Raw genomic sequence first — 20068 nt, 5'->3', positions numbered from 1 at the left:
TAAATTATCATCTCGAGAACAAAACTCCAGGGATCACATACCATTAAGTGTCCGCCGATGCATGGCAAACCTCATTAGAACAGTTGCAACATGCTTGTCATATTTCCACACAAACACACACAGATATTAAACAAACACATTACACACTCCACAGAGAATATGACTCTGGAGGCTCAGCACTATTTTTCATGTTATAAATAGGGTCTGCTCATAAAGACTAAGCTACGAAGGTCTATAACTTCAAATTTTACTGTAGCACAGTTGCAGATGTCAGAGTACTCAAAACTGCAGATCTGCAGCTGGAAATGCCTTGTCGATGAGAGAGGACAGAGTAGAACAGCCAGACTGACAGGGAGTACAGTAACTACAGTAACTCAAATAACCACTGACCGACCGATTATCGGTTTTACCAATATTTTCCTCGATATTTAAGCATTTTTCCAGAATCGGTTATCGGTTTTCTAATATCGGAAAACCGATAAATGGCGCCATCTTATGGGCGTTTTGAGAATTGCGCGCATGAGCGATATTGCAGCACTAAATCTGAGGAAAGCCGAGTCAACAACTTTATCTGTGTGCAGATAAAGTATACTTGCTTTACTTTAATTAATAAACTTTATTTAACATAACAGCCATTAACGTACTAAATGAGACGCATTACATAAACGCTTTATATGTAGTTTAAGCAGCTTGGCGCTAAGAAATGGAGACAAAATCATGGAGTCACATAATCTGCTTACCTAATCGAAGTATTTATAAAAACAAAAAAAGACACTTTAGTAACAGTGCACTTTATTTGTTATTTTTTAGACTCTTTCAGACCCCTCTGTTTATTGGTGTATAAATAAAAGGGTTTTGTTTTGTATGCAAGGAGGAAGTGAAATCGACAAAGTTTCTTCAGTTCAGTGGTGGTGTCATCATCGTGTCAAAAACAGAAGTAAAACAATAAATAACTATGGGTTCTGCATATTGGGCACTGGTGGCTTGACAGTTAAGGCTCTGGGTTACTGATCGGAAGGTCGGGGGTTCAAGACCCAGTATTTCCAAGCTGCCACTATTGGGCCCTTGAGCAAGGCCCTTAACGCTTTCTGCTCCAGGGGTGCTGTATCGTGGCTGACCCTGCGCTCTGACCCCAGCTTCCTAACATACTGGGGTATGCGAAGAAAAGAATTTCACTGTGCTGTAACGTATACGTGATTAATAAAGACTCATTATCGTTATATCGGTTATTGAGCACATAAACATGCAAATATCGGTAATAAAAAAAAAATCAATATCGGTCGATCTCTACTCTTTACCATTGTGCTGAGCAGAAAAGCATCTCACATTGTACAACACATTGAACCTTGAGGTGGATGGGCTACAGCAGCAGAGGACCACATCACCTGATGTGAACATAAACTCTAGACCTGTATCTGTACGAATGTCTAAATGGACAAATGCATGAATTTTTCATATACATTTTTTTTGTGTGTAGTCTTAGTATTATTTGAGGTATGCTAATTAATTACCAAGTAGCTCTGGTCACTTTGCAGTTCGTCTCATGCGTGTACTCTATGTGGATGTCCACTGTTCGGAACACTGTTAAATATCAGAAACCGTACGTAATGGCTTTTCTACTATTTCCGAGCTGTTGAATGAGGGCTGAGCACAACTAAAACTTGTGAGACGTTTCAGGAAACAACCCACATCGCACCAGGGGATCGTCAGCGTTTGCCTTTTTCACACTTCATACCCAATTTGCATAGAACTGAGAAATCCTCGATTCGAGTGTAAGCTTGTTGCTCTGGAACTGTGGCTTTATGTTGTGATCTTGCCTAGAAAATACCGTCACGGTGAAAGTGCATTTCAGACAGCAAACGGGTATACAAAGGCCACATTCGCTGCACAGCTTCAAACTTCAGCATATCTCAGCAGGAAAGCACAATACAAAGCCCCAAGTCTGACGATTTACCTAATTCTCACTTTCAGGAATGTGATTCGGTTGATATTCAGTACGACTACAATCTTGCTTGTGCTATATTGCTTAAATATTCTCTGACCAACAGCACAGCTGCAAAAAAAAGTGAACCGGTGTCATGTTAAACGATTAAAAAGACTTTTAAAGAAAGAGCTATTCAACGAATATTTTAAAGCTGTAGGACACAAATTCGCATTCTTTCCTTGGAGCATGTCTGCTTATAACATCAGGATTTGTTGTAAACACAAGCAAGGTGATTAAAACCTCTTTATGAGCTGAGCTAGTGCTAACTAATCAGTCCTGCACACTCCTGACAGGACTCGCACGCTCAATGCTCCTCGCGTGGGCATAAACCCGACAGATTGATACGATGACGTGCTCGTAAACCGAGATTTCCGTTCAGATCTGCAATGAATTCATTAGGATTGAGGACATCCTTTATGTGTAAACATAGCCATGGCCATTTATAAAGCCAACTGATAAATAAAACAGGCTGTAAAAGAACAGAAACAGAGCGGCTTAAACTACGCACTGGCCTCCTTTCAGATTTCCTCAGCAAATAAAAAAAGATGTTTAAAAAAAAAAAGAAAAAGAAAGAGGAAAAGAGAGCATGGAAGAGAAAGAGGCAATGACATATTGATGTCAGGAGAGCAGAGAGGAGGTGGAGGTCACCTGAGAGGACAGGAAAGGAGCTTCTGTCATGGCCGAGCTGCAGTGATCATCAAGGACACTCACTAGAAGCTGCAGTAAAATAGGCCAGCTGAGCCGTCAGTATCTGGGACGGTATGATTAGATAATCCTCTTTCATTTTTCCCATCCTCATAAACTACACACCTCTCTACAAGAGCACGGAGCGATGAAAACAGTCCAGTACAGACAGGCCTAGGGTGTCTATTGCTGAAAATGATGTTAACAAACAAAATTAAAACGTGTAATTTAACTGAGGTGTCCAATTATTTTTTGCAAAAGCAAACGACTCATTAGTTGAGGTTTACTGGCTATGTTGAGCGTTCAATATTTGCACATGCACGGCAGTGCAAATCTTATTTAATTAAATAGTTAACTAGCCATCAACATAGTGATGTCACTCCAGAAGATTCCAGATGACAGACCATCCGTTGCTCCAAGCTCAAATCCTCTCCTCTCTTGGCCTGCTTCTATGCAGTTTTATTGTTGTTGCACATTTCTAACGTTAAAAAAACAACGCACAATGAAACAAAAAAATAAAGACCCCCGAATTCAATTTGAATGAATTGCGTGTCCAACAATCCGATCTGAAACCTCATACAAACGTGGCATGAATCGAATAATAAATAAATAAATAAATAAATAAAATCAGACTGCGTAAAATCTTTTACGCTCAGATTGAATAAGTCAAGAAATCTGATTTAAACTGCCTCATAGGCTCCAGATTGTGGAAAGAAATGGGTCGTTGTGAAGCTGCACTGTAACTTCTGTACGTCTGAATTTTACTGGCTGGCTTGATTTGACTTGTTGAGGGATTAGTCGTGTGGACGATGTGTAAAACTTGGTAGGTTTTTGTCTGCGTGTTAATTCTATACCAGAGATGGTTGGTAAGGGTTAATTGTAAACTGTAAAAGCCAATGCAACTGCGTGCTGTTCATCTGGCTCGGATCTATAGTGGCCCGTCTTTATCCACACCATCTGCATTCTCTTTACTGTGTCCCCTGATCTGATATGTGAGGTTACTAAGGACATTCAACAGCTTAATCAAAATGTTCTGGGTCTTTTATATGTTGGGTTTTTCCCCATGGCACTTCTTCTGATAATATTCTGCTACACTCCCACACAAAACTCATCCGTGGCTTCTCTTTAATGAATTAGGACAGAAGTAACAAACTAACCTAAACTTTCCTGATGTGTTTAAAGTGGGGGAAAATGATGAAGACAGCTTCTTGGGAAGGTCAAACGAGAGTCGCAATGCAGGTTGAAACGGTGCACTTCTACACATCACCACAAGATGGCCGCTCTAAACGGTTCGCGGATTTGAACGCAGACTCTCGGCAAGGACGCACCATGATACTTATTCCTGCCAACTGTTGATCTCACACACCTCATGTACAGTCAAGATTCCTCTGCATACATAAGAATTCAAGAGCCTCTCACAAACATGCGTGCTTAGAGACACCGAGCGACTACAGTGATTTAAATAGGCTCAAACAGGCATGCTCGAATTGAATGAACATCACAAAACACCATTTCAATGATATTATTATACCATATCACACTATTTTAACCTCATACTAGCCTAAGATGCACATCAGAGACAAACCAAAATGCTCAGACAAATCAAATGCACATGAAAAATCAAACAGAAGACAGTTAAATGGAAAAGAAAAAAAAAGAAAAAAAAGGAGAGGGTATGAGGGGGAAAAAAGAAGCTTGTTGGGGTGATACCTTAATCCCATCCAATGGATTATGTATAACAGTGGTCTGAGCTTCCTAAAGACACAGAGGAGGAAAAGAACAGATGAGGGACGTGAAATTAAAGGGAGGAAGATGATAACAAAAGAGAGAAAGAGAAACGCTCCAGCTGCAAAAGTGAAATCTTGTGGGGGTGGATGAGTGGAGAACATTGTCAAGACATAAAGCAAAATAAAATAGAAATAAAACACACATCCTAACAAAGACTGATTTCTCAAAGGATCTGTCAAACTTGCAGTCTTTGTATACGTCCAAATAACTGTCGAAACTATAATACAGACTTAAAGTTAATAATACCAGCTTTAAAATGATCTCCAGTCCTGCAGATTCGGACACTGGATTCGATTCACTCGAGAGGTTTATTACCCCTGCCACTACAGAAATGGCAGAGCAAGATGGGATTGGATTCGGTTTGATCTGATCTATTCAATTTTTCTTTTGCGGTTTGTGTCAGAGATCATCTCCTCGCTCTTCTTTCCCCACCAACCCCCAGGAAGTAACATTTCTCCAATGCCCAATCAGCAATTAGTCGCCTTCTGCATTATGATGTTGTCATTGGCATGACAACCGTCGCTATGGGCAACCTCCAGCAGTATTACCTGGGGGGTGGAGTTGGGAGAGTGTGGGGGGGGGGGGGAATGCTGGCTAAAAATAAACAATTAACAAAGACTATGCAATTCTGCAGCTTACATGCATCTGCAAAGAGATTTGATAAATATCGGATCTCTCTCTGTCGCACTGCAAATCAATGAGGCATTCCTAATGACCTGGATAGAAGATGGCAGTTCAGAGAGGGCGTTGCTGTCTTACTGTTTGCCAGGCAGCACAGGACTGTGTTTGTAGCTCATAAATTTCCTAAGCCTCTTGGCATCCAGTAGCTCTGACCTCACACCCTCTGCCTCCATCAGCACTCGTCTTCTTCAGCCCAAATGTCTGGTTTAAAGCTTGTTCTGTGCTTGTTCTAATAGTAATTGATTCTACAGTAACAACTCATACACAAGGATTTGTATGGCAGACCATCTATAGCTGATAATATTCAGATTAAAACGATTATTGTTATTTGCACACACACACACAAAAAAATGCATATTGATATTGTGAAGTTTTCTGTGAGGAGTCTCCAGTGTCAGCATGGGAAAGTATTCAATTCACTTTCTGGTTTCTCTGGAACATCACAAGCTGTGTTGTTTGTTGTGCCAACTTAAAACATGCTTCGCACTGGGCCGCATCACACCCTGGCACGTATTACCGCTTACATAACTGATAGAGCTCATACCTATGTGAAGCTACTTGGATGACATACTGTTCCTCTGACCGTGAAAATGTAACGGAAATGTGAAGGTCTGCCATCATTTCGTAGTACAGTTCATGTACTAACTTCCATGTAAAGTTTTATCTCCTGGTTTTAGAAGTAAAGAAAATATTTGACACTAGCTTTTGTCTCACGTTTAATAAATCTAATTTAACTAAGCAGCTTTCTCTCAATACATTTGGTAGTTATGTTAACTGGCCAGATTAGACTATATAGTTGATGAAGTTTAGGCATTAAAGGGGACTTTTAACTCATATACAACACACACATACATATATTACATATATATATATATATATATATATATATATATATATATATATATATATATATATATATATATATATATATAACACAACACCAGATGTAATATTTATACAAGAATCTTCAAGAGTCATGAATTCCTCCAATCAGTGTGTGTCACGTTTCTCAGCTTCTCTTGTGATGTGTTGTTTTGAGTTCATGTTATGTACTTGTGTTTACGTTACCATCTCTTTTGTTTCTGTTCAGTCCTGTATCCGCCCCGGTCCCGTCACTGGTGTGTTACCTGATTGTGCTCACCTGTTCTGTGTTAATTAGTGTGTCCACTGATACCCTGATGCTTCTGTGTTTCAGTGTGAAGAGTCTCATCGATTCTCACTGATTATATAACCTTGTTTTCCGTCTCCGTGTTTTCTCGTGTGTTCGTGATTGATATGGATGGATTATCTGCCTGTGTTCTGACCCATGCGACAGACACCGATTATGATTTTCAATCGTTTTCTCAATAAAGCTTTAATTTTTTTTTACCTTTTCAAATAAAATAATACAATAAAATACCTGTTGCATATTCTGTAACAAACTATAAAGAAAAAAACATTAAAAATGTGAATGAATCTATGGGACACACTTACTGCTGACACACATACTACAGTGTGTCTTGTCGCTAGGTAAGATTTAAAGAAGTATATCTAGGGATCAGACTGAGTCAGATCTACTGAACATTAGTGAAATTCTCCCAAATGCCTGCTTGTTCCCCGAACCGGCACGATATCAATACAAAAAAAACAGTCCTTTTCAATATAGGTTGGGTAAACCTATCTGCACCAACAAGCAGGCAAAGCAACACACACTGCATTAAAGTGCAACTATGAAAGATCCTAAAAATATGCTGATATATTGCGCCATGTGTTGTGGTGGCTGTATGAGTCCGAGTGCTAGTCATTCTTCCAAGCAGAGTTCACTCCCTGATACTCAAGCATGAGTCTTCCAAGGCTTTGCAGCAGCTGTGTATATGTGTGTGTATGTGTGTGTGTGTGTGTGTTAGTGTGAGTTGACTTGCTGAAGGTTTTGAGTTCACCCTGAAACACTCCTCTGCATTAATCCAGGCCATCTACATCAGCCACTGCAGCAGACCATTACACATTCATTACCACACACACACACACTCACCATGCAGCTGCCTCTCTACAGGCCGGCTTTGTAAAATAAAAGCACACTCGCCTCAAATCTGATTATACTTATTATATATCCACTATATTTCAATATATTTCTTACGTATGCTTGGCTGATGTGGAAGAAAAAAAAAAAAACGCTGACATGTGAAATGAAAATATGGCAAAGGAAAAATGTTGCATCAGCATCGGAATAAGACAAAAAGCCCCACTGTGTCTGGAATTAAAGACACGCATTTAAAAGGTCTACCAGTTTTGGGAAAAACACCCTGACACAAACCCAGCATCCTGATTAGACTCAGATATCCACTGGGTTTTGTTCTCCCTTGATTAATGCTGCCAGTTTAGTATTCAGGTAGACAAATCAGATTTGACCTCACTGTTGGCTTTTTTTTTTTTTAAGAAAAGGTCTATTACTGTCAACCAGTTCCTTGCTCCAGTGGTTCTCGTCTCTATCGCGTCAAGCGGCGACTTTCTGAAAACGTAGCATTTCGCAACATGGATTCCCTTTGGAGCCCATCTACAAAAATCACACAACAACCTCAATTTCTCTGCCAGGGGGATGTGGACTCCGCTGAAATCCCTTCGGCTGTATAATCTGCTACTGTTGTAAACGCGTTGCATCGCTACCTCCGCTGCTACTCCTATGCATGTTCATAAATTTATAATACACAACTCTATCAAACGCACAGAAGGACACAGCCCTGCTCATCATAACTAAATGAAACAGCTCACAAATAGCTAGTGAGGTGCTAGTGAGCTAGCTACCATTTTCCACAGACATAAATGGGAAACATTTCCACATTATTCTCCTAGAAAACTAGAAGAGAAAGAGCGCACCAGCCAAAACCCTGTGGTTCTGACTAAAGGGCTAAAAAGCGAAGGGACTGACACATCCACACAAAACTCACACGCAGGATAAGAAGAAAAGAAGAAAAAAAAAACAGGGGGAGAGGGAGAGAGGTGTAAAGGAATAGAGTGAGAGAGGAAGGAAGGATTAGAGAGGTAAATACCAGTGCAGGAGAGGGAAGGTTTCCTTTGGGGCTCGTGACTATGCTGTTTTTGGTGCTGTTGGTCTGGGGCTGTGCAGGGAAACACAACACACACAGGGTTAAAGAGGAATCAGGTTTAAAGTGATGGAGGAAGAGATCAGCATGCATTTCACACTCGTACACACCTAAACGCACACATATACACACACAGAATGACTGATTTGTGAGTGTGTGTGTGTGTAACACCTGTAAGAACTATAAAAGCTAATATACGCAAAGTCAGAGAACCATTTGATGTGCGACAAAAAGTTCTTCAGGGGCAGTTGATCGAGGGAAAGAGAGGTTAGTATAAACAACATGTCCATAATAAAAATGCATTCCTTGCTAATTATACTTCATAAACCTATTCCATTAGGCCAATTACACATAACAAGGACATAATTAATCATACTGTGATGCTTATTTACTCTGGCCCAAATAAAGCTTTCAACTTCTAACTTTTCTCTATTCATACCCAACACTCCCTTTCTCTCACAGGGTAATATTCATTTCGTTAAAAAAAAAATTAGTCATCATTATGAAGGAAGACATATGCTGAGAATAGATGTTGACAAACCAACAGAAACGAATGAAAGGCCAAATAAACAGATGCTCATATAATGCACCGCCAGCTCTAGACTAGTAACAAGCACACACTTTCCTCGAAGCAGCCTTTCTGGGGATTATAAGTATGTAGTGGACATGTAAAGCAGCAAGAGAAAGCAGAAACAGACAGGAAGAGGAAAAATAAAGTGACAGGTTCACACATACACAACTGGACACTGAGCACAGGGACGCCGCATTCGTAACACCTCAGGTACAGTCTGCTAGATAAAAACAGGACATGAACAAGAACGTACTTCATACCAAATAGTTAACATACACTTGCATACACACTGCTATGGACATTAAGGCTAAATCAGGATGTTGTCCAAATTTTTAGACGGTAACTGTATATATCGCGGTATGCACCTTTTAACAGAAATGAAGGTGGGAAAAAAAGAAGTCCTAAAACAATCTTTTGGCAATCTTTTTTGTGCATGGTTTATTTATTAGACTATATAAGACTGTATAACTCCTCATTGGAACATTAATTTGCAACTTGCAAGTCTTGTAACTTCACTTTTGCTTTTGTAGTCTTGCTCAACTGTACAGTCTGTACAGGACTCTGCAGAGTTTTTTCATGATTGTTGTGGCCAAAAATGCTTGATATTACCGCAGCTTTTTTTTCTTCAAAATTTGCAATGCAATTTGTGCTTTTTTTTGTGGGGAAACTACTTGCAATTGAAAAACAAAATTGCAATCGCACTATATTGTTTTACACGACCTTTTACAGCGATGTTTGTTGGTAAACGAGACCTTTTAGCTGTACTCATGTCGATGCACGTGAATCAAAAGGGGGCTTCTGGCTGAATGCGCGTGGTGATGACGTCACATGAACGGTCTTGTCCCAAATCTGCAGAAAATCTGCTGTAATTTTGAAAAATTGCACGCTCCTCTGAATATTGCAGAGTTTGCATGATTCTGCGTTCATTTCTGCAATCGCAAAATCCCGGAGGGACCGAATGTAATAGAAACGGTATTTAAAAATCTGTACTGGCTTACAAACATATGACAGTGTCTCTTTTATATGCTCAAGTGCCTACCACTAATGCACATGTTTTAATGCACACAAATAGGCCACTCTAGTTTTTTGGGGGGTTTTTTAATACTGAAGCTTACTGCACTTTATGCACACTACAGCAGCAATAAAGTGAGCTAAGATAACTAGCACTTAAATGACTCTATGCTAATGTGCACTTTATGGACATTATTACTGCTCTAGTTAAGTGATGTTAATTTTGTCCACTGGCACAAATATATAAAAAAAGCTTTATTAAAGACTGTGAAGACCTACCTACACACGGTGGACTTGGCTAGCCCTGTGAAAATCTGACCGTTTGTTTTTTAATTTATAATTGTGTTATTCACAGTATACAGCACACTGTACACCTGTTTTTATAAAGTACTATATAAATAAAAGTGTATTATCGTAATCGCTTTCTACCGTAAGCCTGAGCTTGAGTTTGATCATGAGCTCACATTACTCTGTGTCTTCTTCCTATGTCCGCATGGGTTTCCTCTGGGTTCTCTGGTTTCCTCCCACCTACCAAATATGCTAATCGGAGGACTAAAATATTAAAATAAAATAAATTGCTCCGGTGTGTGTGAATGAGTGGGTCAGTATGTGTGTGTATGGTCCCCCACGTGATGGATTGGTTTCTCATCCGTGGTGTAGACTCAGCCAAGTGGCGGGTGCAGTCCAGAGCTACGTGTAGTTACTTCACTTAAGAGCAATTAAGAGATGAAAGTGGTGAGAATGAGTTAAGATTAAATGCTCAGCTGAGTGAGGAAACCTGAGTAACAAGCAGAGGGCATCATTAGGCATTTATGAAGTGCGAAGTTCTTCTTACTTCAGCATAGGACAGTTACAGTAGGACAGAAGGTTTACTGTTTATTCACCAGTGCAATCAAGAGGAAAGAATATACACCACAGACACAGAAAAAGAAGCGGAAATCCAGTTTATGGCAGCAACTAGAAAGTAAGCTGGACCGTCATTTCTGTAGGACAGAGGATAGAGGAATTCTAGGCAGGTTCAAGTGGAAGGCTGGTGGAGGCAAACAGGGGAAGATAGGATAAAGATAGGATAAAGGATCAAATAAATGAAATAATGTTCTCACCATGTACTGAACGGTTGAGCTTGACTTCCTCTTCTGGAAAGATGGAAAGAAGGAGAAATTGTGATAAATTTCAAAAGAAAAGTCCAAAAAAAGAAATGTCCTAACCAAGTGACAAATTCGAGTAGCTGATGAATGGCACACTCATCCATCATTAACCGAGGCAACAGGAAGCTCTGTGGATACTGCTCCACACATTTGAAACACCTGATCCGGAAACAGGAGAGTGACATACGGTACCAGGAACACTTGGGTTCAAGACGTTACAGTCTCATCCTTCAGGTGGTAAAGATGAGGAAATCAGAAAGAGGCATCGGGGAAATAAAGGAGGAATTAAAGGAGTGTGTAGTGAATAGGTGGAGATGTGGAAGAACAACGTGTTCTACTCGGAGGAGAATAAAGGAGAAAGTGCGTGCTGTAGCAAGAACGAATAAAGTGCTTCATGAGATGCACTTGTGGCCAGAAAAGAAGAGCAACAGTTAATATTAGAAGGAGCAAATTATTAACCACAGATGCAGCTGAATATAGGGTCACGTGAAAAATGTATACTTCTAAAAACTGTCCTGCAGTTTGGGTTATTTCTGAAGTTAACCTCACCGTTTAGAGCAGGGAACTTCAATCTCACAGTGTTACACAGGCGATGTAATCGGCTACCTGCGATAAACACCTAATCGATGTTGATCCGTGACAGATCGTGTATTTAGGGAGGGTAAAACGGATTGCAAATTAGTCCACTGTCATTCTAAACAATGTTGAAATACGGTAATATTATCCAATATAATATTTAGTGACTTTTTATATGAATGCAGCCGGCAGCGTAAAGAGTATTTATTTATTTATAAGGCATTTAGTTATTACAAAATGTAGAACTAAATCTTTATAAAAAATCTGAACTACAACAGTTTTAATTTCAACTTATTAATAGCAATAATGCAATGAAACAGAAAAGTAACCACCTACTTCTATGTCATGGTGTTCTACTTCTCTGCTCAGACCTGGTATTTCCACCAATCACGAGTGATCGTGGCACCCCACCTGGGCGATTACTGTGATCGGACTGTGGACTCAGTAGTTTTCAGATCACATTTAGACAGAAAAAGCTCCAAAATCATGATTTACATTCATGTATAGCTTTTGAAATTTGCAGGGGAAATTTGCTCTTTTTTTTTTTTTTAAAGATACTATCCTGCGCTATTGTGTAGCAGGTTTTCATTCCAGCTAGACAGGAGTCACGAATTGATTTGTCTAATCTCGCCTATTTGTTTTTAATGAAAATGTGCAGTCATTCTGGTCTAATAGTGACCCGTGTAGTATAACGTCACTTCTGTCCCTAACGGGATACTTAAAGCTGAAGAACAGGAATATTAGGCATAATCAGCAGAAGTGACATAAAGGGACCTGAACCTTTAAGATAGTAGTTATGAGTTAAACTCAGTGTTTTTGCTATGAGAACATAGAAATGATCTGACATTGGGATAATAAAGTGCTATATTAATTACATTTGTGCTTCAAAGCTTCAATGTTTGTACTCAATTCTACCTGGATTGTATTCTGACCGGATAAAAATAAAGATAAAAAAAAAAAAAGCTTTTAGACGTAAATGTCCCATTAGAAAGAACAAGTTTAAAAAAATGATCAAATATCAAATCCTCTGTAAAAGGTTTGAGCGAGTAATCTCATTTTCCAGTCGCTGAAGCAGCATAGCAAAAGATGATTTAAATTCAAATGCAGCGTTACGTAAGCACCAATGCTGCATATATCTGAACATAAAGCGTGTCTGTTCAGAAAAGAGACAGGAACGTTCAGATATGCTGTGAGTGTGGGTTTGGGGGGGTTGGGTGTTGTTCGGGGTGTTAGGAGAGGAGCAGGTGCGTCTCTGGATAAACCAAGAAAAAGAAAGGAAGGAAAACAGTAGTCATGAAGAGAGAGAAAGAGACGGCATTTGTAATGGCTGATGGAGGACGTGGGGGAGCCTGTTGCTAGGCGATGAGAGGAGCACAGCGGTGCTATTTCTGTCACAGAGTTTCCAGGGTTCAGACTTGTGGCTATTCCTGGATCAGGACTCATATTCCCATCTGAACTAGTTCTTCTCAGCTGGCATGTGCACTCACTCTCTCTCTCTCTCGCGCATACACACACATACACTCACATACACTCACATACACTCACATACACTCACATACACTCACATACTGCGCAGGAGCAAGGTGCAATAGTGTAGCAGGTGTTCATCAGGGATGTGGAGCAAAAGGTCAATAGTTGCTAGGATTATAGACACAAATGATTACAGAATAATTAATGGGGCGTACCTTACTCGTAACCTTTTTGTGTGTGTGTGTGTGTGTGTGAAGAAGACATAAAAATGAGATGAGGATTTTCCTGTGCAAGGAGTGTTTTATTTATTTATTTATTTTTTCAAAACGTGAATGGCATCATTTTGCAAAAATCTTATTCCAGATTCCAAAGTGCCCTCGCTGCCATTACACTTAATCCTCCTAGAGAGGCCGTGTCACAGCCTAGCTGATCAGATAAAGCCCGTTTTTACTGTTTGGTAACACTTTCAATTCCCGCATCCTTACTTCAGTACAACAAATAAGCATGCACTATAACAAGCATAAGAAAACATTGAGTGCAAAATCAAATTTTGCATATTTATCGCAAAAAACGAGTAGAGACGTGTTTGGCGTCATTTGCACTGGAGCTTATGTCGGATAACGAGTAATAAAAGCCGCCCCAAATCATTTTTTGCATAAATGTCTGCTTTAAACCGGATTCAGTTCCGCAGTAATGTCTCACAGACTTGCGGATGTGTTTTACAACTAAAGCTGGGCTTACACTGTACAATTTTTAGTCAGATTTTTCTGTCACACGTGACAACTGTAGGTTGTGAAAGAATTCTTTGGTTGAGAGTCGAGATCGGTGGTTTTAGAGCGCATAATGTGATATGCTGAGTTGCAGCTGATTTACTGCCTCTGCGATGAAAGACAATCGAGAACAAAGTTCTTGCAGTGTGAGGGTGTGACCGCTGCTACGATGCTGGTCTAAAAGCCACCAATAGAGGATGGAATAAGATGATGCTAAAAGGTACTCATTTTCTTTAATAGCAGGTCTATCGTTAGAGGACCTTCGTTGTATATGTATCGGACATTAAGAACAAATGTTATCAGTCAGAATAGCTAAAGTTGATTGAGGCAGCTTTGTTGGACAATCGACTTACAACGCATGTCTTTGGACTCGCGGAGGAAACCAGAGTACATGGAGGAAACCCTCGACACACACAGGGAGGTGGCGGCATTCGAACCCCCAACCCCAGAGGTGCGAGGCACCTTAATTAACTGTACATCTTACGTAATAAAGATTTGCTCAGACAAACGTCTATTACTTTTGACCTTCATACGCCTCACAGCTCCAGTGCAAAACCATAGAAAATAACGAGGACACCAGCCATGTCTTGGCTGATCGCCTACATCTGATGCAAGTAAGATGAATTGTTTTTAGTTGAACATTAGCTCATCGTCTCTGTTTTCAGTTCTCCATAATACATAACCCTGCACTGATCCTATCTATGAAGCTGAACTAAATCGGGCACTACAGGAAACGTAATATAATGCAGCAAAGCATCAGTATGACGAATAGACAATTAAGTGCCGCAAAGTGGTTTAGTTCGATGTTTTCCCTAAACGTAGGGAAGAAAAGGGCAGGTGAAAGATAAAGGTCAGTATTCTGAACGCTGAAAACACTATTACATCTTCTCTCCATCATTCAGACTTGGCACAAACACAGACACCTGAATACACACAGACAGAAAGGGACATTAGGTACCCTGCTAATGTGCTGAACTGTCAAAACAGAAAGCAACCATGTTAGAACAATGACGTCGGCCACACACACATCAGCTACGTGAACGCTGACACTGATGGGGAAAAATCACAGAGCTCTGGAAAAAAAGAAAAAAGTACAGTCTCCAAAAAGTGCCAAAAGGTCAGGAGGTTGTCTTACCTTGACATCAGCCTTCTTATTCAGCAAACTCTTGGCTGCTGCAATAGGAGACAGGAAAGACAGACAGAGGTTCAGCAGACTGGCAGCGAATTCAGCTCACATCTTATAGAAAAATAAGAACTTAGTACAAAGTCAAAGATAACATGCTCAGTTTCCCATTTACGAGAATCTTCAGCCAAAATGACACGCTTTTTCATTCCATTAAAAAAAAATATATTAGTATTAAGTTTAACCACAAATGCTTCAGAATTCAGAAACTTGGCTTCTGATCAATTCGACCACCAATCTGAATCTGATCAGGTATCAATATCCATACACAGACTTATGTCAAAAGTCATACAGGCCCCTGATGTCTCCTCCTATACGGGTTTCTTTAAACACACTATAAACGTTTATGCGCTGAAAAGATGTTTGCTTAAAGGTGCTCGGGGAAAGGAAAGCTCCTGAAATAGCACACAGAGGTTATTACGTACAATATTACCTTTATTACCTTGAAACCATTTCAGAAATCAGAAGAGAGACTGATCATGAGGATGTCCTCTTCTTTAGAAACCCTTTTTACTACCCTTTTTGCACCTTTAAACAATAAATTACATATAAGATCGTTTTCACACTTGGGGTTTTTCTGGACTGTGAGTGCTGAAGCGTGAAAACGCGTGTTTTTGAAGCCGGGCGCAGTCCCGAGAGCCGATCGCAGCGTTGCTGCCCTGGCAGCGTTGGTCTGGTTTCAGACTCGCATGATTCTATCGAATCATGGTGAAGTTGCGTTCATCTTATGTCGTCACCAACGTGCATGGAGAACACAACGCGATTATTTTGGTGCTATTATGTTATGTGCAGCAGATATTATGCGCAGCAGTGGACCTCTTCTATGCCCCACAACGTTTCGGACTAAACCGCCAGTGTGAAAGCCTCCTGAACTGCGATCTACTCTGCACCAGGTGTGTATCCATTCACGATTCACTTTGTCACGTGACTTACCGTTTCTACTTTTGTGATGCCGGGGAAAGACTTCTCATGGTTACTGATATATAAAACCACATTTTCATAGGAGCGGAACAGTGCAGTTAGTTCACTTCTGTGGTGCAATCGCTTGCCCTGAGAACATCGTGAAAAATGCACGTCTTCCTGCCAGCCTGCCTTTCTAAAAATCTTCTTATACGAGATTGTCTCCTTGTTTGCAGGTACTCTGCACGATGGCTGCTCATCCAGAGAGCAGCATTCTTTTCCACTTGTGCTTTTGCTGGTGCCATATTGGTGAAATATTTATTTATTTATTTATTTATTTATTTATTTATTTATTTAAAACAGAAAACGGATGAAATTACCGCAAACGAAGTTCGGACCAAGTGTGAAAACGCCTTAAGTATGAAGATTATAAAGATGATATATATAGAACTGTCAGAATGCATTGCTGAACATTAAATAGTCATATCAAAACTCACATATCAGTGACACAAGAAAACCATTTACCACTCAAATTTAAAAGCCACAAACTTGATTCAAAAGCTTTTATTATCAAGAAAATGCCTCAAACCTGTATAAATTACAAATACAATCTTCTTGCTTTCAACTTGAGGAAAGGTTTTCTTGTGGCAGTGTTTGAATACATTTACTGTTGAAGAGGTGCATGCTTTTACTAAGCCACTTATCTCACACATCATTGACTCAATCAGGTCATAGCTCATAGGAGTTGATTATGTATTTAACGCAGTGGATTTAAGGTGAACAGAATCGCACAGATTATGCTGTATTAAATTGCTCTGTGCTGAATCAGTCAACCACAGAGCTTTGACAGTCAGCCAAAGTGGACAGGAAGGAAGTGGTGATGACCACAAAACAGCACGGCTAATGATACGATCAAGATTACATTGGTCAGATTTGAATGTCCCGGTACTAGCAGTAACCACATCCATTTAAACTACACTGCTCATTTGAGATCTGGAACAGTGATAGCTTGATGATAAATTCAGTTAGCCCTCTTTCCATGCAGACCGGGTCAGGGTCATGACCTATGAAACCAGGAACTAGGCTTAATTTGCTAATGCCAAAGAAATGAGAGTGAGAAATCGTGCGGCGATTCCTGTGGAGAAAACTTAACTTGCTCTATGGCGAGAGACAGGGAGAGGGTTGAGATCCTTACCTTGCCATAAACAGAGCGCGAGAACAAAGGAGGAAGAAAAAAGGAGGATAGCAATGGTCAAAAAAATCTGCAGTACTGAGTTTTACTCTGTAAAGGAAGACTAAATCAACCGAATCTCACATCTACTGCATCTGAAGCGCATGTATGAGGAACACAAACGATTATGAGAAAAACAAAAAATAACAAAATCCTGTTCAAACTCACTCCTAAGGGAAGTCTTTGAGGAAGTCAATGAAAATTTATGCATAACACACATTTTTGTAAAACACTTTTATGAACTATTCAAAGGTTTTTGGAAATTTTTTGGAAATTTCCAAATTTAAAACTTTTTGTTTGTTGACCTTTTGGGTTCTGCCCGTTTTGTAAATTTTTTTCCTTTTTTGAGAAAATTTAAGCAAACAGAATTACTTTTTATTGTATTGGAAAGTTGGACAAACCTATATACTCAGTTTCTGGTAAGGTCTTTTGGTATTCTTGTAGTTGGTACATACAGTGCTCTGAAAAAGTATTTGCCCTGCTTTTCCATGATTTCTGTCCTGATTTCTTTTGTTCTTGTGTATATCTCATACTAAATTGTTTCGGAAATTAAAACAAAATCTATAAAACAAAGGAAGCCTGAGTAAACACAAAATACAGTTTTTAAATGATAATGTTATTTACTGAAGCAAAAAAGTTATCGAATACCAACTGGGCATGTGTGAAAATGTATTTGCCCCATAGTTAATAATTCGCCAAATCTATGAAACTGCATTCATAATGGGGTTCAGCTGGACTAGACACAACCAGGCCTGATTAATGCAAACCCTGTTCAATCAAATCAACACTTACATAGAACTTTTTCAACAGCATGAAGTTGGTTAAAAGGTCTTACCCAGTAACACACTATGTCAAAGCTGAAAGAAATGATGAGGAAGAAGGTGATTGAAATAGATCAGTCTGGGAAGGGTTACAAAGCTGTTTCAAATACTCTGGGACTCCAAAGAACCACAGTGAGAGTCATTATCTCCAAATGGAAAAACTGAGTACAGTAGTGAACCTTCCCAGAAGTGGTAGACCTTCCAAAATTCGTCCAAGAGCACAGCAATTACTCATCCAGGGAGTCTCAAAAGAGCCAAGGGCAACATCAAAAGACCTACAGGCCTCTCTTGCACCAATAAAGGCCTGTCTGGCATCCATGGAAGAGTGGCGGGGTGAAAACCACTGCTAACCCAGAAGAACATTAAGGCTCATCTGAATTTCGCCAAAACACACCTTGATGATGCCAAACCTTTTGGGAGAATGTTCTTTTTTATTGAGGAGTCAAAAATGGAACTGTTTGGGAAGACAGGCGTCCCGTTACATTTGGCGTAAACCAAACACAGAACTCCACAAAAAGAACATCATACCTAGGTCAAGCATGGTGGTGGAAGTGTGATGGTGTGGGGATGCTCTGCTGCTTCAGGACCTGGGCAACTTGCAGTAATTGAGGGAAACATGATTTCTGCTCTCTACCAGAAAATCCTCAAGGAGAATATCCGGTCTTCATTACGTAAGCTGAAACTCAAGCGCAACTAGATGATACAGCAAGACAATGATCAAAAGCATAGGAGTAAGTTCAACTCTGAATAGCTTTAAAATAAATAAATAAATAAATAAAATAAAAAGTTAAAGTTTTGGAGTGGCCTAGTCAAAGTCCTGACTTGAACCAATTGAGATGCTGTGGCAGGACCTTAAATGGGCAGTTCATGCTCGGAAACCCTGCAGTGTGGCTGAACTGAAGCAGCTCTGCAAAGAAGAGTGGGCCAAAATTCCACCACGTGCTGTGCAAGACTGATCTCCAGTTATCGGAAGCATTCGGTTGCAGTTATTGCTGCTGAAGGTGGCACAACCAGATTTTAAGTTTAAGGGGGCAATTCGTTTTTCACATGGGTGATAGGTGCTGGATAACTTTTTTTTTTGCTTCATTAAAAAATTGAAAGAAATCTGTATTGTGTATTTACTCAGGTTGCCTTTGTATTATGGTGTATTTCTTTTGATGATCTGAAACTATTTAGTGTGAGATATACACAAAAACAGAAGAAATCAGGAAATACTTTTACACAGCACTGTAACTTGTTTTGATTTTTTCCGCATTTCCCCCATTTTTCTCCCCAATCTGGTCACCTGCCAATTCCCACCCACTCACCCCATCATACATCAAAAAAGGCTATCGGAAGCCAGCCAACATCATCTTTTCAAACTGCTGCCCATGCTGCACAACATACTCTTGGCTAGTGTCACTCTGATTGACAGGGGAGCGAGAGTATGCCCCTCCCACCCAGAGAGCACTACCAATTTTGCTCCGTTGACTTCAGGCCACATTGTGAGAAATTTGAGCTTGCGATCTCCTAACGATTCTTCTGAACATTTATTAATGGAATTCATAAAAAGACCACAGACTTCCATTATAAGTGTTTATATATATATATATATATATAATTTCTGTTCTTTTCTCAATGCTGGGAAATTTCTGTCTAATTTCTGTTTCCTTTTACGCTTTTTGGTGAGATGGACATCTTCTGTCAAAACTTGCTCATGGTTTACTCGACATGTGAAGATGCTCATTGCTCAGAGAGTCTTCCCAATTGTGATATAAAAAAAAAAATCAAAAGGAGAGCCACAAAAAGATACAAAAATGAACTGAACTACAGCTATCGCATTGTAAAGATTTTCTGCCATGTAAACGACAAACACCAAATTGCGTACGTAATATTTGAAGACGTTCAGATTCCAGATGTGGTTCTCGATTCTATGTTGCTAGCGCCACAGATGAGCAGAAGAGGGAGGGAGAGTGGCTAACCGATAGCGACGGTGCGGCATGAATATTTGATCGCAGGCGTGTGGAGACAGCATCAAATATGAAGCGCAGCCTTTACACTGAGCCACAGCCACCACTCCAGCTGAGAGCACCAGCTCTCCACTCCCGTCTCAAAACGAGGGCTCTCCAACGTGCTCAAACGAACACGACGTTACCGCTTAAAAACGGCAGGTTTGGATATTTGACTGCAG

The 20068-nt window shown here is 40.0% G+C and overlaps 1 protein-coding gene across 14 annotated transcripts in view; it reads right to left on the bottom strand.

Annotated features, from left to right (window-relative positions):
* Nucleotides 1–20068, bottom strand: part of camk2b1 (calcium/calmodulin-dependent protein kinase (CaM kinase) II beta 1) — a 73469-nt gene that overhangs the window by 11278 nt on the left and 42123 nt on the right. For 3 of the 14 annotated variants that reach the window (XM_053610312.1, XM_053610316.1, XM_053610322.1), the window contains exons 13-16: nt 14899–14936; nt 10903–10935; nt 8164–8232; nt 4379–4423 (exon numbers count right to left, since the gene is read on the bottom strand). In XM_053610312.1, coding sequence (XP_053466287.1) covers nt 4379–4423; nt 8164–8232; nt 10903–10935; nt 14899–14936 — 185 coding nt within the window. The remainder of the gene's footprint in view (nt 1–4378; nt 4424–8163; nt 8233–10902; nt 10936–14898; nt 14937–20068) is intronic. The other 11 variants (XM_053610314.1, XM_053610320.1, XM_053610324.1 and 8 more) reach the window with 4 other exon arrangements.

This window comes from Ictalurus furcatus, chromosome 22 (assembly GCF_023375685.1).
Source record: "Ictalurus furcatus strain D&B chromosome 22, Billie_1.0, whole genome shotgun sequence".
NCBI classification, from domain to species: Eukaryota; Metazoa; Chordata; class Actinopteri; order Siluriformes; family Ictaluridae; genus Ictalurus; species Ictalurus furcatus.
This window is presented reverse-complemented; position numbering and strand designations above follow the sequence as displayed.